The sequence below is a fragment of the Molossus molossus genome, unplaced genomic scaffold (assembly GCF_014108415.1).
Source record: "Molossus molossus isolate mMolMol1 unplaced genomic scaffold, mMolMol1.p scaffold_m16_p_11, whole genome shotgun sequence".
Taxonomy (NCBI): Eukaryota; Metazoa; Chordata; class Mammalia; order Chiroptera; family Molossidae; genus Molossus; species Molossus molossus.
In genome coordinates, this window is record NW_023425346.1 from 90,427,131 (window position 1) to 90,451,561 (window position 24,431).

Genomic DNA, 24,431 nt, shown 5'->3' on the forward strand with positions numbered 1-24,431 from the left:
AGTGTGGGGAAATGGAGGGGCAGGAGGTCGCCTCTGGACAGCACCGGCCCACTTGATCTCCCCAGGTCCTGAGCTGGGAAAAACAAAGAAGGGAGAAGACCCAGGAGGCAGGGTGGTGGCGTAGCTGTTGTTCCACCTCCAGACTCCTCCACACCCCTGGACGGCACGAGGAGTCTGCCCAGTCTCTGCTCATGCCCATCAGGGGACAGAAGAACGTCCTATTTGCCTCCCTCCTGGGAGCCCCGTCACGGAAGGGTCACAACTGTCCAGCCAGCTGCCCCTCTACGGTTACGTAGCCAGCAAGCCCGTCGCCCCTGCCGGCTCTGACACGTGGGGCTCCTCAGAGGAGCGGAAGCCTGGCGCACCGCGAGCTTCAGAGCAGCTGCAGGAGAGGCTTCCATGAGGACTGGGGTCCAGAGGTCTGTCCCAAACCGAGGACATGACGTGTCTGCCCCTCAAACACCTGGCTAGATGAGGACGCCAGAGCATGATCTCAGGGCAAGGGATTCCAGTCGCCCTTGGAGACTGATCACACAGCTCACTTCCTCCACTTCCCCTCCAGGGTCACCTCTCCATGGTTCCCACGCCATCTCCCCTCTCGTCCCACCTGGGAAGAGCCACAGCCGGCAGGGCCTGTCTCCCTGTGGTCCTGGAAGGCCTGCCTCGGAGGCTGGACTGGGCCTGGGGCTGTGTCACTGAGTCCCAAGCTGACCAGGCCTCTCCCAGACCATTTCCCACCCCGACTCCCAGCTTATGTTCAAGACCAGACGGCACTCTCCTGGCAAACGGATTCAACAAGAAACGACAGCAACTATGTTGAGGAAGGGAGAGGAGAGAAAAGGATAAACATTTACACGATAATAACAATCATTATTAAAAGTGCTTTCTTTGAAAGGACATCTTTGGCAAGAATACACTGCAGTGCTGTGGTGTGTGTGTGTGTGTGTGTGTGTGCACGCGTGCGCGGGTGCACGGACCTGACCTGTGGGGCGGGAGGACGACAGTGCCTTCCTAACCCGTGTCTGACCCCGAGGGGCCCGGTGCAGCCTGAGGTGCCCTTCCCCGTCATCCTGCAAAGGTCAAACTAGAAAACCCACTCCCTCCAGTGACACCAGAGAGTGAGTTGATCGGCTTCCTGGCACCCCCTAGGTCCTGCTTGCGGGGTCACAGCTCAGGCCTGAGTGGGGCTGGCCATGCCTGGGAGGTGGGCTGCGGTGGGCAGTGGGCAAGCACGTGAGAAGGCTGACCCTGGGCCTGGTCTGCCCGATGGTCCAACCTCCACCGCCTCGGCGTAGAGAGGACAGGGTCCCCGGCTGTCCAGTGGGAGGTTAAGATATTTACAAAGGACGGGGGTGAAATATCTCCTATCCGGGAAGAGAGTTGGGGTACGTAGGGAACAGGAGAGGGAAACCCCAGTATCTGGCTCGAAAGCCTCAGAAGGAAGAGCACTTTGGAAGAACCTTCGTCACCACACACGGTCTCAGTCGGGGAAGCGAGCCCTGCTCCCCGCCTGCTTCAGACACCCTCCTTTCCAGCTCCCTGAAACGGCATGTCCACACAGACACAGCCTCTTGGAGGAGAAAACGTACAAAGGACGCACACACGACCACGCCCGCCACACTCACCCTGTCCCCTGGCGCACACGCTCGCTCGTGGTGAGTGGGCTCATCTCGGGCCCTGACGGCCGAGGCCTGGGCTGCCAGAAAGTAGGGGGCCAAAGGAGATGGAACACATGCACCCCTCCCTGCTGAGCCCCAGACAAAGTCTAGGGAAGGCCAAGGCCAGGGCAAGGAGAACCCTGATTGCTCCAAGGATAAAGGCCCCTACATTTCAGGCTTCCCTTATACTAGGAAGAGGGATGGGAACTGGTTTATGCCCAGGGAGGCAATAAAGCAATATGGGGAAACAATAAATACTTCTTGTCAATTTACCTATTCTTTTTTTTAACCTTTTCTTATATTTTATTAGCTTACAGATTCTGTCAGTATGTCTCACATATATATTATATATATTTATATATCAGTACAATGCCTCTCTAAGGGACCCCCGGAGGCTTAAGAAGCCCCTCAAGAATGGAGTCCTGGTGAGTTTTCCATTCCAGCTCCGAGTCCTCGGGTGGAGGTGGGGGCTCCCAGCTGCCCGGAGGGACTGCAGGCTTGGCCCCAATGACCCCTTCTGTCTCTGCTCACAGGCACTGTCTCTGCTGGGGAGACCAAGGCAGCGGGGACAGCAAGGCTTTGGTGTTGTTTGGAGGCCACTGGTACACAGGTGGCGGCCCCAGGCCTCTGCCAAGTCTCCCTGGACAGCCCAGCAAACGGACCCAAACACTGGCAGAGGGGAGGACAAGGACAGCAGGTGTCTCTCCTGGGCCTTGCTGAGCTCTTGGAAGCAGGTTCCCCAGGATGAGCCCAACACGGGACCCTGCAGGACCCCGCAGGACCCCGCGGGGAGGGGCAGATCGGGAAGGCGCAAACCCAAGCACCCACAAGGACATCATGCAGATAAGTCTGAGATAAGGCTGTTGTGGGTGTGAACCCAAGAATGGGCTGCGGGCTGGGAGCTGGCGGGAGCAACTGGGAGCCACCTGCCCACCTCGACCAGACAGCTCAGGGAAGATGCCCGGAGGGCAACGCCGGTGCGCTGATGGATCTCATCCCCGAGGCTATGGGAATACTTGTCTCCGATACTCAAACCAATGGTCCCACCTCCTGGTCAAGGCAAAACGAGGGCAATGCTGGGAGCTGGCGGCCCTACTCCTGCTGGGCTCTGTCAAGCAGAAGGGGCTGGTGGCACTCGGGGCCGCCAGAGTGCAGACGCAGGGCCAAGACAGAGTCTGTGAGCCATATTCCCGGTGCTCCTGGGGAAGAAGCCTGACGTCCCCTCCCCAGTGCGGCATCACCCCAACTCTAACCTTCTTTGGATAGTATGCACACATGTGCAAACACCTGGAGCATGGACAAGTACACCTGTTTATAATCTAGCTGGGAGGCAACAGAAACCAGAGAGTGAGGATGTGGGTGCAGACAGATACACAACCCACACACACGCCCACGCAAACCACACATCAAAGGCAGAGCAGAGACCTTGGGTGCCTCGGTCTGAGATACTTTCTACAGCAAACGTTCTGCCCCTTGATGGCCGATGCTGGCGCTTTTCGGTTTGACAATGTACCTTAGAAGTGGCCAGAAAATTATTCTCTCAACTTGATTTCTCCTTGCAAAGCAGTTGGGCTAAGGAGATACTTTTCCATTTCCCCCCAAAATATGGATCCCCAAGGAGGTCAGTTCTGCCTCCTTGGAGGAGCTCCATCCTCTGGGAGTGTGGGAGGGAGTCAGGTGGACCTGGTTAGTTGGGAGGCTTTGGGGGTTGCGCAGTATCCATCTACCCAAGGGAATCCAAGTTCTCCTCTCCATCCTTTTCTTTCCTTCTCTCCCTCTTCCCCCCTCCCCTCTGCAATTCACTTTGCTCTCCTCATGTCGCACTTTCTTCTCTCCTTCTCCAAATTGGCCCAAAGTCCTCCTTCTGGATTCAAAGGTGGTCAGGATTCACGGTCCCCCCCCCCACAGGCCCCACCCCCACTGCCCTGGCCCGGGGCCTGGGGAGAGTTCATCTCTTCTGGCCGGCACTCAGCATGACCTTGGAGACGAAGTTGACGATGGCGGAGGCAGGCTGCTTGGGATCGAGCTCAGCAAAGAGGTGGCAGGCGTTGTCCGTGGTGCTGCCCTGTTTCCGGGCCACAAAGCCGAAGAGCCTGCAGGGCCAGGAGAGGGGTGACAGGTGTGAGAGGAGGGCTGAAGGGGTCCCAGGCCTTAGAGAGCCGCCCGGGTGAGCAAGCTTACCTCCAGGCCAACCTCTCTCCCCATCTCCAAGCACAGGGATTGGGGGAGGGGGGAACCAAACGAGAGAATTCTCTCTCACTGACAAGGAAGTCCCGACACTGGAGATGACAAGTGTCACTTGTTCAGGGCAGAAACCCCCCTTTGGCGGGTGAGGAGGAGTGGGGAGGAGGAGCTGCAGGCAAAGGACGAGACTGGACAGTGAGAGGTGGAAATGTGACCAAAAATAAAACGGGGACATTCCTAGCTGAGCTTCTGTGAGTCCATCTCAGCCCCACCCCTACCCAACTGTTCTTACACACGACATGTAGCAGATGAAGAACATGCTGTCTGCCTGTCAAAGGGCTGGACCTCCTCAGACACCAGGCGGGTGGAGGTCAGGGAGACAAAAGGACAAGGGGTCACTACCTTCCCCCCACCACGCACACACATTTCTCTTGGGCCCCAGGGAATGGGAGGGGGAGAGAGACCCCACACCTGTTCCCCCAACCCCCACTCCCTGCACCAAGACTGGAGTGAGCTGGCATTCTCGGTGCAAAACAGTTAAAAATATGAGAGCTCAGAACAGAATGTGAGCTCAGGTCCCCTCCCAGCCAGCTTGTTGCTAATTCGGGTGAGAGGGGGGAATCGGGACAGCTGGAGATTCCGATGGAAACCCCTCTCCCTAGGACTGGGCCACAGCAGCTAAAAGTAGAAAAGTCGGGTCCGACTTGCAACCGTGCACCGTGTGCGTGTACACGCACTGGGCTCCCGACGGCTGCTTCAGGGGCTGGGAACAGTGGAGCCAGAGGTCTGTGGTCACGGTCTAAGCAGTGGAAAAGCCTGGGTCCGTGACCAATCCCCGATTCCCCTTTCCAGGCGTGCAGGGCTCCCTGGTGCGGTGGGGGTGCTCAGGCACAGGGAAGGAGTGGACGTTCCGCCAGAGCGAGCGTCTGCCAACTGCATAGCCTGAACACCAGCTGCCTCCCTCCCCTGGTGCATTTCAGCTCCAGGCCTTCCAGGGCCAGTTCAGCAGAACCAATTCCTTTCTCTGTTAGGGAAGTGAATCCAGGCAAGAAACCTCAGCCCCAAGGGCAGGGAGGAGCACATTCCAGGGCCTGAGAGCTGGTACGTCCTTAATTCAGGGCCTCAGGCATCTGTGCCTCAACCCAGTCCGGCCCCAGCCAGCGCCCTGGGCCTGGGCCCCGCCCAGCAAGGCCTGGTCAGCTGGAAGCCAGCACAAAACCCATTTCTGGATTCGGAGAGTGATTTTCAGACCTGGGACCAGCTCATTCTGTCCCTGACCCTCTCCCCTCACAAGGCCCAGTGGTCAGTGAGCAGGATCTTCCTCAAATACAAAGCTCTGGCCTTCTGCTTGGTGCCAGGGACCCAGAGACCCCTGAGCCCAGAAGGGTGAGACAAGCTTTGAAATGGCTGGACATCTGGTCCCCTTTCAGCGGGGCTGCTAACTCTTCCTGTGACCTGGGGCAACTCAGGTCCTTCTATCCCACACAGGCCCTCTGGACACCCCGCTGCTCATCATGCTAACTGCTGGTCAGTTCCATTCGTTCTTGACCAAGGGGGCCTCACTGCGACTCCTCACTCCCCTCCTGCCGCCTCATCCTCTCATTTCTTCATCAGACAAATATGTTTCAGCTCGTCCCATACAAATACCAATCCTGCCCTCAGGAAGCTTGTACCCTGGGGGCCATGCCTCCCTGTCCCCTTGAAATCCTCTCTCCCACCCCACACCCATCTCTGCCTATTCAAATTGCGCCTGTCTTTTAAGACCCCTTTTTAAATTTAAAAGTGTTTTAATGTTGACATTATTGCAGGGATCCCTCTCTCCCTCCAACTCTGCTCACGTCTACCCTTCCCCACCTTGGTCTTTACCAAAGTGTTGTCTGTGCCCACGGGGTATGCATACATATTCTTTAACCCTTTCCTTCACCTTCTTTATCCCTAACCCTCACCGCCCTCCTCTTGGGCACCAGCCAGTCTGTTCCATGTGTTCGTGCTTCTGGTTCCATAAAGACCCAATCTGAAATATAAGCTCTTTCCCCAAACCTTCCTGAATCTGTCCCTGCCTAGACTCTGTCCCATGAACTCTCCTTCATGACACTCACAGACATACCCTGTTGGCATGTCTCATACAACAGCAGTTTAAATTCTTTCTAACAGTGACACTTTTCTTGTTCTAAAACAATCTTATATAAAGTCCAAATGTATAAAGGTGACAGCAGTATTTACGGCTGTAAATGTATCTTCAACAGCATAACATTGACCCTTATCAACTCAGTCAGCGAGAAACGGGACTGTTTGCACGAGCCCGAGAAAGTCAGGTGTGGAATTGCAGCTCAGAAGGGCAGGCTGCGCCAGCTTCAGTAGCCAGGCTATTCCCACAGTTTGTTTTGGTTTTGTGATATGGAGAAAACTCCGATTCATACTGATACATAATGCAACTTGTAACAGGGTATTCCTCCCTTCTTAAGAGCTCAGTTGCAACCTGAGGATCCTAGGGTTCGTTGGAACACAGTTTGAAAACCACTACAGCATGTTAGTGCTGTTTAAACATGAGTCCTATCCACTGGGCCAGTGTCAGGCCTCCGGGGGTCAGAGTCAGCCACTGCTCAGTCTGAATCCTTCCAGGGCTAAGCCCCTCAGAGGCACTTAGAAAATGCTGAATGGACAGAAGCATCGACCAAAGCGTCCCAGGCCCATCCCAGAATTTAGACCTTCTGGGCTCCCGCGTTCTGCTGAAGTCTAGCTCAGCCACGGTCCTGACAGAAGTCCACCCAAAGAGCAAGAACGTAAACCAAGGAGGCCAGGATTCGGGCAGAAAATATCATGTAAGCAACCCTTGTCCCACCACGACCGCCTCACGGAAACTTGGTTTCCTGTCCAGTTCCTCAGATCCCTGCTGGACTGGTCCTGGCCAGGGAGGCTGACAGACTGCAGGCAGAAGGCAAACGACCTGGCTGCCTGGCCACGGTCTTCTCCGAGCTGCTTGGCCCTTGCTGCCCTTTGCCTCCCCCAAGCCCTAGACTCCCAGCCTGCCCCTGCTCCCCCACCCCAAAAAGCACAGAGACCAGCCAGCTGGGGTGGGGGACAAGCCACACTTACTTAGCAGGGACACCGCCCTCCGTCTTTGTCCACCTGTGGAGAGAAGAATGGCACAGGTGAACCACTACACCTTCTCCCCAGAGGAGCCCGTTCCAGGTTGGGGGGCATTCCGATAAAGAGAACGGTGGCTGCCTCCCCAGGAGCTTCTCCAGTGTGGAGAGAAGCAGACGCAGGGTCAGGGACACGACTGAGCAGATGAAAGCATTTGAGTCCCTGGGAGGGTCTCCAAATTTGTCATGGGAAACACTCAAAAAGATGCCCAGCACAATTACTCCCCCTCCCACAGGCACAGGCAGATCTTCCAGCGGAACCAAAACTACACACACGCACACGTACAAACACATGCAATACACACGTGTGCACACATGCACCCACACGGACTTCCGTGTTCTAGAGCTGGCTGGGAGGGAAGGTGTCGGCAGGAGACTCACTTTCTCTCCTGTGGATCCAGGTCACAGAAGGTGACGGTATTGAGAGGGTAGTGTCGTCTGAAGAAGAGCCTGGGGCACAGACACAAACAAACAGAATGAGTACGGAGCGGCAGGTCCGGCCGCCTGCCCACCACCTGTGGCTGCTCACACTGGAGGCGTAAGCAATGCGCGAGGACACAGATGTATCACAGAAACACCTCTCAGAAGCTACCGGTTAGGGAAAGAAGGAGACACTGGCATCGAGGAGTGAGAAACGGGGGACCATGGAGGGGAAAAGAAAGGGGTTGGGAACGTGTTAGAGAGAGCATGGGAGGAAGGGCTTTGCCCTAGAAAGCGGGTACTTTCTGTCAGCTGCATCTGCAGCTGTATACCCAATGCAGGCATATTTGTAGAAAGATGGGAATATGGGTAGATGGATGGGTAGATAGATGGAGACACGAATGGGTGAAGGAATAAACAGAGGGAGTATAGATCGGGGATGAATCGAGCAGAGAGGGATGCGTCACCTGGGGAGTGGATGAGCAAGAGGATGGATGGATGGGTAGGTGAGCGGCCAGGTAGGTGGAGGATGGACGGGAGATGGATGGGTACAGGGATCAATCAGTTGGTAAGTGGGTGGGTCAGTGGAAGGGTGGAGGGTCACAGGAGAACCCACAGAGGCAGGCAGAGAGTCTTACTTTCTCTGGTTGTCCGTCAGTGTAATTCCCTGGGCAGAAACTTTGAAGTGAACGATGGTGGCAGCTGGCGTGGGATCAGCAGCCAGTGTCTCAGAGGTGGCTTTGGAGATGGCCTGTGGCCCAGTGAGTGACTCCATGTCCACCGAGTTGACAAAGAGCACGTTGCAGGCTGGAAGAAACCCACCCAAGGAGAAGTCATGAGGGCTGGAGTGAGTGGGGACAATCCCCAAGGCCTCTCTTCAGGGAGAAGGTAGCAGAAAAGTGTCAGGCCAACTTCAGGCCCACACACCTGCACCCAGAGGGGTGCCGTGCCCACCCAGAGACACTGGGCCGGGAGCGGCGTGCCTGCACCTGCAGGGGGCACAGGGCAGAAAGGAGGAAAAGCCTGGGCAGCGATCGGGTCTGGGAGGCCACTCACCTGCCCCTTGCTTCAGCAGGTCGGCGGCTGAGTTGGCAGGGCCCGAGCTCTCTTTCGAGTCATCTGTGGGGTCTGAGACAAAAATTTAATTCAGCAAGTAATTAAAACTCTAGAACTGGAAAGAAGCCCACGTCTGGCTGGGCCGAAGGCGAGCTCTGCAAATGCTTTGTGCAATGGATACTGCGTTTCTACCGGGCCCTGGCAGCCGGTCGTGCGTGTCCAGGTGGAATGTGCAACAACTGCTCTAGAGTCCAACAGAGCTGGGCTCAGACGCTCGGCCCAGCACGTGCTAAGCGTCTATGAAAGAGAAGTGATGGTGACAGGAGCATTTTATTGGATTTTTGAGATGTTCCATATACAGTGTCAGCCCAGTGCTTGGCATAAAGCATAAAGCTTGGCAGCGGGTGGTGTTCTTTTGTATTGATGTCTGTGTAATGCAGTACGTACTCTCACTCAATGCAGCACAATGATCATTTCTATATTAAAAAGAATCGAGTACCGTGTACACCAGAGTTTTTCAGACTTTGGTGTGCAGGCTTGTGAAAACACAGATTGCTGGGCCCCACCCCAGAGGTGCTGATGCTGCTGTCCTGGGGATCGTACTTGGAGAACTACTGGTTTGTTCGATGTTAATATCAGTTTTATCATTGCTGAATTACTTTGGTAAATTCTGTAGTTATATAATTTAATTAGTGTCTACATTGTATGGTTAATAATGCTATTTAAGTTGTGTTTGAACTTTTAAGCTAATAATGGTGGTCAATTAGCATTAATAATTCAATGAATTGAATTGGATACATGGAGAACATCAAATAATATTGGAGGGCTTTCCGTGTGGGCAAAAGCCTCAGGAGCTCCGAGAGAGGAGGAAGCCCAGGGGCACTTCTGAATATCCTGTCATTAAACAGAGGGGGGGAGAGAAGGCACCTCAGCTCCCAGTTTCTGGACCTGAAGTTCGGGGCCAAGCACATTCTCCTTGAGTGGACGCTATGCACTTGGGGGCTGGGGACTAGACGCCTGTGCTGTAACAGGCGCTATGCTGTGAGGGGTGTTGCCATCCCCCAAGGCTAGAAGCCTCTCTGAGAAGCTGAAATCTTCGCCGGCCCCGGGTCAGATTCTTATCCTCTATGTCCTAAGGCTCTGGGATTCCAGTCAAACTCCCCAGAATCCAAAGAGGGCTTGCCCTTTCCTATCGAGCCAGTGTCCCTTCAGTCAGGGAACATTCTGTCAGACACACACCCTAGAAACTCCAGGGACATCTGACCGTCCCGTTCCCTTCCCACGCCACGCCGAGCCCAGCCTCCTGCCCTCCAGTGCGCTCTCCTCTCCATTCAGACCATCCTCCCACCCTGGACGCCCCAGGACCTAAATCTGCCTTCCCCTCCCTGCCCGCCTGCCCACCGATGCCCATCTCATCCTCTGGACAAGGTCTTCCCCACGACTGGCTCCTACTTCTAGCGCCTCCTGCGGGACGAGGCGTAGGCTGAGAATTCCATCTGAGTTTCTTTAAGCCTCCAGAGAATTTTCCAGAACAATCTGGCAAGTCAATTATGCACGTTCCTGGAGTTAAGCTTTTTAATAAACTTTTCCTTCTTTTTTTTTTTCTAAATAGGGAAAAAAGAGGGTAGTTTCAAGTTTCCCCAGATTGGAAAAATGACCCATGTCCTCCAACCCTGGCCCAAGTGCCGGAGCGCTGGCAGGGCCGAGACACGAAAGAAGCCAACTCGAGGGTGTGCTGGGGGACGCAGGAGTCAGGTTCCTACCTCGGTTTGGAATGACCAGCTTACAGGGCAGAGCCAGCGGGGTGATGGAGTGCTGGTAGACCAGGGCTGAGAGCGATCCTGCAGGAGGGAGACGCACGTCAGGGGCAGCTCTGCTGGGAAGTGGCCGGGCACTGAGGAGCCCACCCACCCCACCCCTCGAGCTACAGTCTTCAGCTTCTTTATTACTCTCTCATTCCACCAAAACCCACTCCCTGTTTGTTAGCAAGACCCAAGGGAGAAGATCCCAAAGGCTACGCTAACAGTCACAGGTTACCCAACAGCTTCCCTTTATAGAAAGTCCCTCCCCACGTCTCCAGCGGCTGGGCCCCTCTCAGGACAGTGCAGCACAAAACTCAGAGAGCGTGGGATCAAGCCCCAGCGGTCACTCAGTGACTGGGGTCAGCCTAGCTTCGGCGACCTCCACTTCCTCGTACGTAAACCGGGACAATGGCACCTACCATGCAGGATGGTCATGACACCAGAAGTGGCAGGGGACCTAGGAAGTGGCTTTCACATAGTAGGTGGTCAATCAAGGAAGCTGTTATTCCAATTACAGTGATAACAAGTCTCAGTGGAGTAAACAGATGTAGAAAGGAATATGCGGGGTGAAGAGGCCACAGGACAGGACGGAAGCCACTGTTCGTCTCTCTGCTGTTCTATGACAAGGGGGTTGGCTGAACCCGAGGCGGGGGGACCTGGGGCAGGCCTGAGACTGCAGGCAGACTGTGGAGACGGAAGTGGGGGGAATCTCACCGAAGTTTGGCTCGTTGGGGCACCCCTTGAGCTTGACTCCTCTGGGGCCAGTCTCTATCAGGAAATGTCTCACCAGTTCATGGGTCATGTCCCCTGGGGTGAAAGGAAAGAAATGAGGATCGGTCACTTCCCGCGTCATCTTCCCACTGTCTCCCAACAGCGCTTCTTAACTTCTCCAGCACACAGGGCCTCGATGGGAGAAAGGGTCGTGGCGACAATGTGGCCAGAACCCTGGAATGGACAGACTGCCACTCCTTCCCTACCCCTCGAAGAAACGCAACCAGAGTCCCAACAATCCGGCCTCCCTGTTTTCCGGCCCCACCCAGCCAAGCCCGCGACTCGCTCTGTGAAGAGTCTGATTTCACAAGGACCAGCTCCCATGAGAAGCAGAAACCGCCCAGCCCCCGTTCTTCAGGCACCTCGGGTCTGAGGGCCTGTCCTGATCACCCAGTCCCGAGGCCAGACTCAGGGAGACAGTGTCACCTTTCTTGTTCTGCTGCATGATGGTCGGAGGGGGCGAAGACACCTTCATGGCCAGCCCGTAGGCTCCTCGGAAGGAGTGACTGTCGCGGATGATGAAGGCCCCCGGCTCCTGGTCCTTCAGGAGTGCGATAGCTGCATCGGGAGGGGATGGAGAGAGAAGAGCTAAGACACTGATGGCACTGGCTGTCCTCACGTCTCCCCGGGCCTCGTGAACCGCATTCTTTCTTAGGGGGGAGGACAGTCTTTAAAGCGAGAGTTCAAACACTTGGCAAACCTTTTCTATAAAGACCCAGAAGTACATATTCCAGGCTCTGCAGGCCCTGTCATCTCTACTGTAGCTACTCAACTCCGCCACCACAACACAAAAGCAGCCCCAGACAGGACACAGGAATAGAGGTGGCTGTGTTCAATAACACTGATTTACAAAAACAGGCAGCAGGCGGACTGGACCCTGGGGCCGTAGTCACGGACACCCCGTCCCACCTCCCCACAGACTTTCCCTGGGGGCCTGAGCGCGTCTCCACCTGCATGATCGCAACTTGGATTTTTCTGTAAAATGTACAAAAGTCTCCCACATGCAGATGGAGAGCTAACGTTTCCTATGATCCTGGCCGGACTTTTACTTTGCCCAGAAAACCAAGACATTGCTTCAAGGAAGCATCTACAGTCACTGCTCTGCTCCCCGACACTTCACCACGGAAACTGCTCTTCCTGTATGACCTTGACCCCAGCCCCCGGCTGCGACTGCCACGTACTGCCAAGAGGAAGAAGTCCACTTAAATTCCTTGCCCAGGGAAGGCCCCGTGGCAGCAGCCAGCTGTGACCTCGGAGGGACCCCGGGGCCCCCAGCACTCACCCTGCTCTCTGGAGATCTCCGGCTTGTACCAATACTTGGAAGTATCCTGGACAAATTTCACTTTAGCCCGGGTCTCCGGGCTGTTGTCTAGAAGGGGAGGAAAAAAAGTGTTCTGGGTTAAACTCTGTTCCCCCAAAAGGTATGTGGAGGTCCTACCCCCACTAACTGTGAGGTGATCTGGTTTAGAACTAGGGTCTTTGCAGATGCAGTCACATTAAGATGAGGTCATGCTGGATGAGAATGGGCCCGACCCGATGTGACTGGTGTCCTTAGAAGAGGAGGGGATGAGACGGGACACACAGGGAGGGCACCACGTGGCATGGAGGCAGCCTGGAGAGACACGTCCACAGCCAGGGGTGCCCAGCGCGGCCAGCAACGAGAAGCTGGGAGAAAGGCCTGGGACAGACTCCCTCAGACGCTCCAGAAGGTGCCAACCCCGCCAACACCTTGATGTTGACCTTGGCCTCCCCTGCTGTGAAAGAACAAATTCCGTGTCTTCACCCACCAAGTGTGGTGTTTGTCATGCCGCCCTAGGGACGTCAGTCTCCTCACACATCATCGGAGATTGCTGAGGGACCTGGGCAGCTCTGGCATCCTTCCGTCTGCTGCCAACCCCGTGCGACCCAGGGGGGCTCCCGCTGCAGAGCTGGGCCCAGCATCCTCACTAAGCCAGCGGGCCCTGCTCCCCCTCCGCTCCCCCTTTCTCTAGAAGGTTCAGGCTAAACCCTCTTCAAACTTCTCTCCCACGGGCTAAAACAACCCACCTCTTTCTGCACAGGCCCAATTTCCCAACCTTATCATAAAACCCTGAGGACCAGGGCAGAAAGGCCACTTCATTCCACTTGTCCCCAAACCCTCCTCACACCCGTGTGGAAACCTGCGCTCTGCACCACGTAGCTCCGTGTCATGCCCCGGCCCTGGGACAAACAGGGGAGGGTGACCCAGAATTTAGAAGCCAGGCCCCGTGTGACACATACCCCCCTTCTCTGACAGACACTCCCCACCCCAGACCCTCTGCAGTCCTGGGATGATTTCGCAGAAGACTGGGTTCTAGAAGGATCTCTGAGAGCATCCAGTCCAACCTCTTAACTTTACAAATGAGGAAGGCGAAAGTGAGGTTCAGAGAAGGTGAGAGGCCTGCCCAGGCCCCGAGGGAGCACCCTTCCACGGTTACCAGAATGGCCCTGGTAGCCCTCCCCAGGAAAGACACAGTGGCCGGTTCGGTACCGGCTATACCCTATCTCCCTGCCAGGGGGTGTGCTCCTTGCTCTCCAGCCTCTTCCTTGTCTCCTGGCACAAAAGGAAGCCACACGGGGGCGAAGAGGGAAAAGAAATGGACCCATTGTACACGTGTCCTCTCCTTTCTTGAGAGAGAGGCCAGAGCAGAGGGTGCCTTCGGGGTAAAGCTCCGGGCATCCAGGCCAGAGACGGGGCTGAGAAGTATGTCCCGTGCCTCGTCAATTCCAGCCAGTCGCTCAGACTCTGCTAGGCCCTGGGTCTGTCTCTGGAGGGCAGTGAGGAGCTGGATCAGCTTCCCTTCCTGGCAGTCTCACTGAGGAAGGCCAGCTGGGCAGCCTGGCGGTGGAGCTGGAGCAGGCTGCCTTTCTCCGCTCCGAACCCCCTGCCCCCCCCCCCCCCCCGCCCCGCCGCTGGGCCTGTCCAACAAGCTGTCAGGTGGCCACAGCCCCATGTGCCTTCCTGTGTTGATTCCAATGACTATTTTAAGCAGGGAAGATGCTGGGAAACAGGAAGTGTCCCAACTACTAGAAGCTTTGCGCCCTCCAAGGAGGGGGCCCGAGAACCAGATGTCTCTTGTGGGCAGCAGGAAGCAGGGGCGTGCAGGGTCACTGTAGGTGTCTTGGCTTGGCAGGCTCAGGGCAGGACCTAGTTAGTGACACGCAGAGAATGCGGGCAGCTGGGGCACATTTCAGGCTGCCCAGAACATTCTCAATCTCCCTCGAATGCCTCAGAGCCCCGGGGCCCTCCGCACACAGGCAGGTTCCAGGTCTGCAGCCCCGCTGAGGCCTTGACCTTTGTGTTTGGATAACGAGCTCTCCACGAGGAAGCAAAGAGGCCACGTTCTGGGAATGGGTGAAGAATTCAGTGTGCAACCTGCTAGGGCTTCAGGGAAGCTGGGTTGGTAGAAACTGGACTCCAGTGAAATGCCCAACCCTAGGCCTTGTCGCCTATCACATCTGGCTGCCAGATGGATTGTTAGTTATGTGTGCACAGTGTGGGGGGGTCAAAGGGTGGGAACAAAGGCGGGTCAAAGGTATGGAGGTCCAGGTTTGGAAGGCAGACTGTCAAGGCTCTGCTAAATCACCGTAACCCTCAAGACAGGGAAACACGGTAAAACGACTCCCATAATGCTTTAGGAGCTCTCGTTTTGGATAGGATAGGCCTGGACTGGCACCTGGCTCTCCATATATTAACTGTCTGACCCTGGACAAATGACCGAGCCCTCCACGCTCGTTGGCTCACGTGTGGCTGTGAGGAGGAATGACACCCGGCTGAGCTCAGAGCCTGACACACAGCCTGTGCTCACCGAGAGGCAGTGGCTGTGATCATCGTGACGATAATGTCATCCTTGCTGCTTTCGCCACCACCACCGTCGGCACCCACAGCCTCGTCCCTGCCTCCACAGCCACCGTAGCCATAGCACATTCACTCACAGGATGCCTCCAACTCCCGTGACACAGAGAAGGCAACCGAGGCCCACAGGTCAGCGATCCACCCACCGCTGTCTGCCCAGGGCAGATCTCCCAGCTGGCGGGTTTCATCTGTCAGCAGGGGACGCGGAGGGGAAGGGAGGCCCACCTGGCATGGAGTACTTGGAGAAGTCGGGGAGAGTGTGCGAGAAGGAGACGGTGCTGCCCCCGCTGGGACTGGACATGCCGCTGGCGACGGGCGAGGAAGACACCTTCCCGTTGATGGTGGCATAGTTGGGGAGGCTGCCCGCTCGGTCTCCCATGGACATCCTCCACTTCTCTGGCAAGGCCGGTGTCGGGCTCCCTTGCCGGAAGGCTGCCGAATCCGGCGAGGGGGAGGTGGTGGGGCTGCTCAGGCCAGGGTAGTAGGCAGGGGACACGGGGAAGGAGGGCGTGGAAGGGGCCTGGTAGCCAGAGGCACTGCTCTGCCGGGACAGCGTGGGTCTCCGGTCCTCGGGGGTGGAGTAGCCGCCATAGGCCACGTGCCGGTCCAAGCTGGGACTGCCAGGAACCGCGGATCCAGACCCTCCGAGGTGACGGCCCAGGCTAGGGCTTCCGGGGCTGCCTATTGTGTTGCCGTGGAGATTGGGGGCCAAACTGCCCTGGTGGGCTCCAGGATGCCGGCCCAGACTGGGGCTCCCTGGAGTGGTGGCCACATTGCCATGGAGGCCTGAGGCCTGGTGGGCCCCAGGGTGCTGGCCCCGGCTGGGGCTCCCTGGAGTGGTGACCACACTGCCATGGAGGCCTGAGGCCTGGTGAGCCCCAGGGTGCCGGCCCAGGCTGGGGCTCCCTGGAGTGGTGGCTGCACTGCTCTGGGGACTGGAGCCTGCGTTGGCATGGAAGCCAGTTCCTGGAGGGCCCATCACCTGGCGGTGGCTCAAACTGGGGCTGCTGGGGGCAGCCATGCCGGGGTTGACAGCTCGGCGGCCGAAGCCAGGACTAGGAGGAGTGTTGGTGCCCACTGTCCTGTGGCGAGCTTGAGGGCTGCCAGGTATCGTGTGGCTGATCTGAGCCCGGGCCTGGCTTTCTGGGGAGCTGAACTGCGGAAGCGAGTAGTCGGGGCTGCTGTAGCTGCTGCCCACAGTGGGAAGAGGAGAAGAACTCTGGTAGCTTCTCTGAGCCGAAGGGCTGGGCTGGCCCAGGCTGCCGGAGCGGAAGCCAGAATCCAACAAAGGCTGGGTGGGTGTCCGGGGGCCCTGGTCACTGCTCTCCCCGGATGGGAAACTCCCCACTGAAGTGCTGGAGAGAGAAAGGGCAGATTGAGATGTCACCACATGGCACTTAATGAAGAACAGGTTTGCAGTGAGCACGCAGGCCCCCCTCCCACCACTAACAACCACAGAGTGCCACTTGCACTCACAGGAATGTCACGGATTTTACGTCACCCTACAGCACCATCAGAAGAAGAAACTGAGGCTCAGGTAGGTTAAGAAATAGGTTCACCACCACATGGCTCATAAAAGACCAGGGTTGCAACTCAGCTGTCTGATTCCCAAACACATGTTTTCCCCACCATCCTACTTGGGCTTCTGAACCACAGTCCAAGTGAGGAATTCTTCCATCATAACGGAAGGTGACTGAATCTAATGAACAAAATACACCAACACACAAAATAGAAACATATTCACAGATAGAGAACAGACTGACTGCTGTTGGGGGAGGGAGGTTGAGGGGCTGGGTAAAAAAGGTGAAAGGGTTAATAAAAAAAACAAAACTCATGGACACAGACAGCAGTGTGATGATTACCAGAGGCCAAGGGGGCGGGGAGGTAGAAGAGGGTAAAGGGAGATAAATGGTGATGGAAGGAGACCTGACCTGGGGTGGTGAATGCACAATACAATATACAGATGATATACTATAGAACTGTACACCTGAAACCTATGTCATTTATTAATCAACTTCACCCCAATAAAATCAGTATTATTTTAAAAAAAGAAACTGAGCCCTGGCCGGTTTGGCTCAGTGGTTAGAGCATCGGCCTGCGGTCCGGAGAGACCCGGGTTCGGTTCCCGCTAAGGGCATGTACCTCGGTTGCAGTTTGTCCCCGGCCCTGGTTGGTCGTGCGGGTGGCAGCCACTCGATGTGCCTCTTTCACGTCGATGTTTCTCTCTCTCTCTCTTCCTCTCTCTCCCTCCCACTCTATCTGTGCAAAAAATGGGAAAATGTCCTCGGGTGAGGATAAAAAAAAAAAAAGAAACTGAAGGTGACTATCCCCTTGTCAACTCCAGAATCACAGAAACTAAACACTATAGAAGGGGATCAGACCACCTGGATCCTGTTCCTACCGGAAGTATCCCACCTTGATTCAGTTTCCGCAGGTGTGCTATCATTATATTTAAATGTTGAGAGTGTTCGAATTGGGCCTTCATTCCTGGATTGTTCCAAAAAGCAAAAACAAGGAAGTCTCCTAGAAGGGATTTCAGCTCATTATAAGGCCTGCTTTCCAGCCATTGGATCTGGCCACTCACCGTGCAAGCTTCCTCACATAGTAATGAGACTCCCATCACTAGCAGCATGTAAGCAAAGGCTGACTAACCTCTTGACCTGAATGTTGTGAAGGGAATATCCTCCACCGGAAGGTTAGATGAGATGAGCACAGAGGTCGACCCCAATTCTAAGACTGATAAAATTAAGTTCAGAGGGGGCTGTACCCGAGGGAAGAGCCACAACCAAAGGTTCTCCTCTGAAGTTAAATACAAGTCCACAGGGAAGTACAACGCCATGGCCTGTGAGTTGGGAAACCTGAATTCTGCTGTTAACATTTTCCTGTGTAAAAAACGCAGGGGGGGGAGGGGGATGTGGAGTGACCCTGATTCTTTCCAGACACAAACTTCTATCCCTCGATGACATGGCAGGAGAGACAAAGGCTGGCAGGAACCTCGCACAGCAGCAGCTGCGGGGTGGTGGCAGCAGGCTCTGCACCAGGAGCCCCGGGGAGGGGAGCTTCTTACACAAGACAGTGGGCCGGCGCCTGGAGCTGGAGCCTGGAAGGGTTCTGGAGGAGCCAGCTCCGCTGTGTGGGATAAGCTCGGGGCCCCTGGGTGGTGTGAGCCAAGCAAGTGCCAAGGACAGGGTGAAGTCAGGGGTCAGGCCAGGACAAAGTCCATCTGACATCACAGAAAGGGACAGAGCGGTGCGGCCACTTCCTGGAAGGAATAACCTGGATTCTGAGAAGAGGGAGCATGTGTCGGGCTGAGCTGGGGGAGTCCCGGAAGATAAATCCCGGAGGAAAACCGCCAGTTCCTGAGCCCTGAAAAGAGCCAAGACTTTAGCCCGAGGAATGTGAGTGAGAAACAGTGAAGACTTCCTAATGTCAGGGCTCTGCGCACCAGCCATGGTGGTTGGGCAGGTGAGGAAACACCCCTTCCTTGAAAAGAAGGCTGTACCCTCTGTCCAGAGGCAGACGTCCGAGGAATGGAGCTGTCTGCTCCACTGGGCGGGGGCACGGTGGGCTGGGGGTGCACGCTCAGCTTGAGGCTGCAGAATCCTCAGAATTCATACAAAACTGCTGCTCACCCAGCCACCACCTGACGGAGGCAGCGCGTTGCACAGGGCCGGTGAAGGACCTCCAGTCCACCCAGGGCCTGTGGGAATGTGGAGAGGTGGCTGGGCCACGGCGGGGAGGGTGCTCAGCACAGTCTCCTCTCCTAGGGGCGACTTCTGGCTGGGGCCAGTTCTTCCTCCCACGCCTGGCACCCTATGCTCTGCCTGGGCTGATCTCAAGCTCCCTCTCCTATGACATCTTCCCTCTCCCCATCATTTAGCCTACCCACCAGCCCAGCAGCTCCTCACTGCACCCCAAATATGGGGGTTTCCCCTTCAGGGCCCTCCCCTGCCCAATTCCAGGCTTTCCTCTCGGTCTGACCCACCCAGAATGACAGCCGCACATCCTCCAAGACAGCCCTCCTCCTACCCTGCAGTGACACTCCTCAGCCTGTGAGCCTTCGGCACCTCCCCCCACCCCGTCCTGGCTGTGCTGTCCTACCAGAAAGCGGTCTCCCTCCTGCCTCACCTTTCAACACCATGCCCATCTTTCTGGCCTCACCACAAACCCCTCCAGCCCCCAGAAATCCTCCATGCACCCCTAGCCAGAAGGCAGCCCCTTGCACTGGGCTCTGAGAACTTCACTTAGGCATCTGCTTTGGGCACCAGGCACTGTCACCCAGGTTGGCCTGAATCCTACTTCTGCTACTGTTTAGCCGCAGGACTGTGAGCGAGCTACTTCGACACTCTGTGCCTCGGTTTCCTCTTCTGGAAGGCGGGAATGACAATAGTACTTACCTCCTAGGATTGCTGTGAGGGTTAAATATAAAGCCACAGGAAGCACTTAGCAAAGGACCTGGCACATAGGAAGCACTCACGACCTAGCGTGACTGCTGCTAGGTTTTAACTTTGGGGGAGGGACGACGCCTGGTTCACCTTTGAACCCCGCACTGCTTCCAGCACAGTCTGGATGTGGGAATGGAATTCCGCCTGGGGATGACAGCTCCCCACAGGATGTGGCACTCAGGGGACGCTCTCTCTGGGCGCCTTGATGAGCTGGTTTTCCAGGGACAGTGATCCGGATGTTATTTCTCCTGTCCACACCCTGAGCAGCTCCGAGAGGCCTCACTCATGCTGTCCCAGGCCTGCATCTCACCCTCCACATGCTCCTCCTCCCCACTTACCTGTCAGCACTGAGGATGGGGCTGCTGGTGGAGAGGGGGCTGGGGGAGACAAAGGAGCCACCCAGGGTCCCGTTCCTCAGGGGCGTGTCGTGGCCATAGGCCTGGGCAGCCGGGGCGCTAAAGCTCTTCGGCTCAGGGTCCTGAGCTCGGGGCCCAGCCACCGCCGTCCGAACCACTGACTCCACATAGCTCCGGGGCTCTGTAGGGGGCAAGGAGACAGAGACTGAGCACAGCCTGGCAGGGTGCAATGTGGATTGCGTGCAAACTGCCAGGGAGCCCGCCCCCGAGCCAGCCTGGGGAGAGCCGGGCACACTAAGGGCACTGCTGGGCTCCCGCCTGCCCATGCCTGCCCTCCTCTGAGTCTCGGGGAGGCTATGGGAGCCCCACAGAACCTTCCATGGCCTCTTTCAGAGAAGCCTCCTGGAAACAGGCCCCAGTTCTGCCACTGAACTCAGCCATCACAGAATTTTCCCTCCCAGAGGCAGGATGCCCATTCACGGCTGGCATCCCGTTCAGCTGCTTTCTTCCTCTGACAACCCTGCCCCCCACCCCGGCCCTTCTAGGTACCTGGGGTACCGCTGGAGGGAGCTCTGCAGACCTAGAGCTCTGGCCAGCCTCGCTCCTAGCTCAGGGCAGCACCAGGAAACACAGGCTCTACCCCACACCCCACGTCCAGAGGCAGCCCTGCTGGCCCGGCAGCAGGCCCGTGCCGGTCAGTCACGCCCAGCCCCTTCATGCCAAGGCGCACCCACCCCTGCCTGACGCACTTAGCATTCCTCCCTAGACTGACACCATTAACCCACTTGGTGTTCAGAGTATTCTGAGAAGGAGGGGTGGGTGGGGGGCATGTACCAGAAAGGCCATCTCTCGATGAGGACACGAGGCTTGGAGAATGAAAGGACTGGAGGTCCAGTCAGTGCTTGTCCGACTGCCCCTCTGAGGCCAGCCCCAAAACAAACTGAACTGAGCGAGGGGAAGAGCAGGATGCCCTGGGCTTCTCCGGGGACATGATGAGGGATGGATGACATTCCTGCCATCTCCAAACAAGACACGGTCCTGTCTCCTCAGGAGGGACATGACTGAGCACAGACCCACTCCACCCACGGTGAGGGCGTCTGCTAAAACCGGCGTGAGCCACCGAGGCCCTGCGCAGCGCCACCAGCCCTCCTAGTTGACTGAGTTCCCTCCAACCAACAGCAGTGACAACGGGTTGGGGCGGGGCAGGATATCTGCAAAGGGACAGCCTGGAATAATCAATTCCAGGCACGGGGTGCAGGGTGTTGTAGCCCCAGCCACCTCGGCACCCAAAGCGGAGTCCACATGAGCAGAGGCCAGCAAGGCATCCTTAAAAGCCCCCCAGCAGCCCAGGCCACCCACACAGCTCGCAGGAGCCCCGGGCCGCATCCATGCCAAAGGCACTGAAGCTGCGCCATCCGCGCCCAAGGCCCCACTGGAAGCAGGAGACGCTGCAGAGGGCCTCTGGCCTGGGGCAGGCACACTTTCTTGTAAAGGACCAGAGGAAATATGTCAGGCTTGGTGGGCCGGACAGTCTCGGTCACAGCCACTGAATTCTGCGATTGCCGTTTGGAAGCGGCCACAGGCAACAGTCCATAAACAAATGAGTATATCTGTGTTGCCATAAAACTGGCTTTACAAAAACAGGTGGTGGACCAGATCTGACCAAGTTTGCTGACCGCTGATCTAACCCACCTCCTCAGCCCAGAGAGGTGGAGCGATTTGTCCTAGAACACACAGCCAAGCAGTGGTGGTGGATACTAGCACCATGGCCTCCTGGTTCTCAGCTCTGGTTCAGGGTGGCTTAGAGAGAGCTGGCTGCTACCCAGAACTCCAACCCATCACCCCGAGAAAAGCCTACTCCACAGGGCTATTAATAAGGATAAAAACAGCAAACAAGTATATAAAGAAAGTAGGATTTGGAGAATGTTAAGTATCTTTCCCGGGTCACACAGTAGCAAGTGTGGACCAGGTGGTCTAGGGACCCAGGTGGTCTGGGGAACCAGGTGGCCTGGCCCAAGCCTGCTCTCTGGCTCACTGCATACATGTCCGGCTGAAAATCCAGAAGCGGATAGTTTCAGTGAATCTTTAGCCTTTGGGGGCTGGCCGCGTGTCCTGGGGTAACTCAGCTTGGCAGAAGGGCGCCACATACCCACAGAAATGATCATCTAGACCCAAGGCCAGAGCCCACTCTCCCAGCCCATCCCTCACTGCCTGGGATTAGTCTCTGAAAATTCCTCCCCCCAAAAAAAGAAACGAAAAGAAAAGAAAATTCCTCCTAACCCCTTCCAGTCTCTCAGCTTCACTGGGGTCCCCACAGCACTTGGCACCCATTCTCTCCCACCCAGAGATGGCCGGGGGCTCCATCCACCCCCTTGTGTAGTGCCTGGCACCTAGGAGGTCCTAGACGTGTGTCTGTCCCACGAACTGGCAGATAAATGACCTTCACCCTCCAGCCCCACCCAGCCAGGGGTGCGTCATGACGAAGAACTAACACACGCGCGTTCGTTTTTCTCGTTCCCTGGAATTCTTGCTGACTGCCGAAGTTCAGGCTAAAACCCACGTGAATGATCTTTGAAGCATGAGTTCTTCTCCCACCAGTGACGTCCCCCAGATCGAGGTAGATATAAGGGAAGCCCCTTTGCTCAGTCTCTGCTCCTCACAAACTCAGAGCAGGAGGGACTTTGAGAAGTTATTTGACTTTCTGAGTCTATCTCCAGAACTGTTCAAAACCAATCGTTTGGGCCCAAAACTCAGTTTTGCCAACTTTTCAGACTGATTTCTATATTGAAAATGCCTCATTCTCCTGTCTATTCCTCCCCTACCCCCACCTCAGTATAGTGTAGGACTCGTGGGCTCCCCCGTCTTTCACTGGCTGAACAGGTGACCTGGGACAGGCTGCTGAACCTTTCTGGGACTCAGTTTCCTCACCTGTACAATGGGAATGATAATACGCACCTGCCCAGCCAGGATCAAGTGATAAGAGATGGGAAAGTTTCCTCTAATTCTTTCTTGCTGGTTCCAATGAGCTGTTTACAAGTAACCCCACCGCTGCCCCTTGGCCCCAGCAGGGCCGGTGCCTCCCTCCACCCTCTCTCCTGCTGTTTGCTCCTCTCCTCCAATCCTGGGGCAGCTACACCCAGAGGCAACAGGGTTGGGCGGGAGGGAGGGGCAGGGGGGCCAGGGAGGGTGCTTCGTGTAGAACATTCCAGGAGCCCAAACCCATTCCAAGTTGCTGAGAGCAGCCGGAGGCCCAAGCGTGGCCTGGCCCCACCAGGCTGGGGCACTGTCGCCTCTTCACCCACACCCTAAAGTACATTTTCTGCCTCCCTGGAGAGGCACTTTGCCTGAAGAGAAGGGGGCTGCACACTCCAAGTAAATGAAGACATGTGGGTGGGGGAGAGGGAGGAGCTAAAGAGACCCCTTGAGTCCCAATCCAGGCGCTCAAAGGTCAGAATTCCAGACCTTCTAGATGGGGCCGCATGCCCTCCTCTGAGCTCCCACTGCACCCTGTCCGACCCGCTCAGCACTCCACCTCATGCTGAGATGCCTGTAGCACCTGTGTCCTCGCCAGGTGGTCTTACTCATCTTTGCACCCAGTGCCTAGGACAGGACCTGGCACACAGCAGGTGCTCAATAAATCTGCATCGCACAGCACTGCCCTGGAATCCCAGATGCCACCAAAGATCTCAGAGCAGGAAGATCCAAGGAGATCCTAGTCCCATGCATCTTCCTTTATGCCACATCGGTCCCGTGCAACCCTCTGGACAACAGAACCTGACCTGCCCTGGCCGGTTTGGCTCAGCGGTTGGATCGTCAGCCTGCGGTCCAGAGAGACCTGGGTTCAGTTCCCGCTAAGGGCATGTACCTCGGTTGCAGTTTGTCCCCGACCCTGGTTGGGTTGTGCGGGTGGCAGCCACTCGATGTGTCCCTTTCACATCAATGTTTCCCTCTCTCTCTCTCTCTCTTCCTCTCTCTCCTTCCCACTCTATCTGAACGAAAAATGGAAAAAATGTCCTTGGGGGAGGATAAAAAAAGTAAAATAAAATAAAAAACAGAACCTGACCTGAACATCCCCTTCGCCCATCCTCCCTGTGTCACTGGGTAGATAGTCTTGATGTTGGCCTCACGTTTTGGCTGCTGCAAACTTTTTCCCCTCCTTCCTTCATGGAAAAGAGTACCCAGTCCCCATGCCCAGTAACGTCACTGTTTATGTTCAGAGGCTGTGCCCGGGACAATCACGTGGAAAGGGGCAGTACCCACAGGCTGATCCAGTGTAGGATCTCAGCTGTGCCCAGCTGACTGTGTTGGCCTAGACAAGTCATTAACATCCCTAAACATCATCTCTGCATATGTAAAATGGAGCCATGCACCTTCTTCACGGTGCTCCTGTGATTATCGAGTAAGAGATGACAATGATACTGCATAGTTCTATCCCTGCCTCACTCTGTACCACATTCCCCCGTGAGCCCCCTCATTCCAGGCTCCAGATCCCCCTTACTCTCAGCCTCACTGCATTTGTGGTTCCTAGAAAAAACATGTTGTTGACTCCCACCCCAGGGCCTTTGCACATGCCATTTTCCTCTACATGGAATGCTCTCCTCCCATCCACGTTCTACCAAGTTAATGTCACTCACTCTCACATCTCACTTCTTCAACCAAGGTCAGGGTCTTTGCCGTGCAGGGGTGAGGAACTTTTTTTCTGCCAAGGGTCATTTGGAT

At 56.2% G+C, this 24,431-nt stretch overlaps 1 protein-coding gene across 5 annotated transcripts in view; it reads right to left on the bottom strand.

Annotated features, from left to right (window-relative positions):
* Positions 1–1,302: 1,302 nt before the first annotated feature.
* The window catches only part of TNS1 (tensin 1), a 106,853-nt gene continuing 83,724 nt past the window's right edge, over positions 1,303–24,431 (bottom strand). For all 5 annotated transcript variants that reach the window (XM_036254746.1, XM_036254745.1, XM_036254744.1 and 2 more), the window contains 11 exons: positions 19,695–19,893; positions 15,137–16,266; positions 12,320–12,406; positions 11,464–11,595; positions 10,981–11,073; positions 10,228–10,305; positions 8,465–8,536; positions 8,047–8,215; positions 7,370–7,438; positions 6,939–6,971; positions 1,303–3,751 (listed from right to left, as the gene is read on the bottom strand). In XM_036254746.1, the coding sequence (XP_036110639.1) occupies positions 3,607–3,751; positions 6,939–6,971; positions 7,370–7,438; positions 8,047–8,215; positions 8,465–8,536; positions 10,228–10,305; positions 10,981–11,073; positions 11,464–11,595; positions 12,320–12,406; positions 15,137–16,266; positions 19,695–19,893 (2,207 nt within the window). In that variant the 3' untranslated portion in view covers positions 1,303–3,606. The remainder of the gene's footprint in view (positions 3,752–6,938; positions 6,972–7,369; positions 7,439–8,046; positions 8,216–8,464; positions 8,537–10,227; positions 10,306–10,980; positions 11,074–11,463; positions 11,596–12,319; positions 12,407–15,136; positions 16,267–19,694; positions 19,894–24,431) is intronic.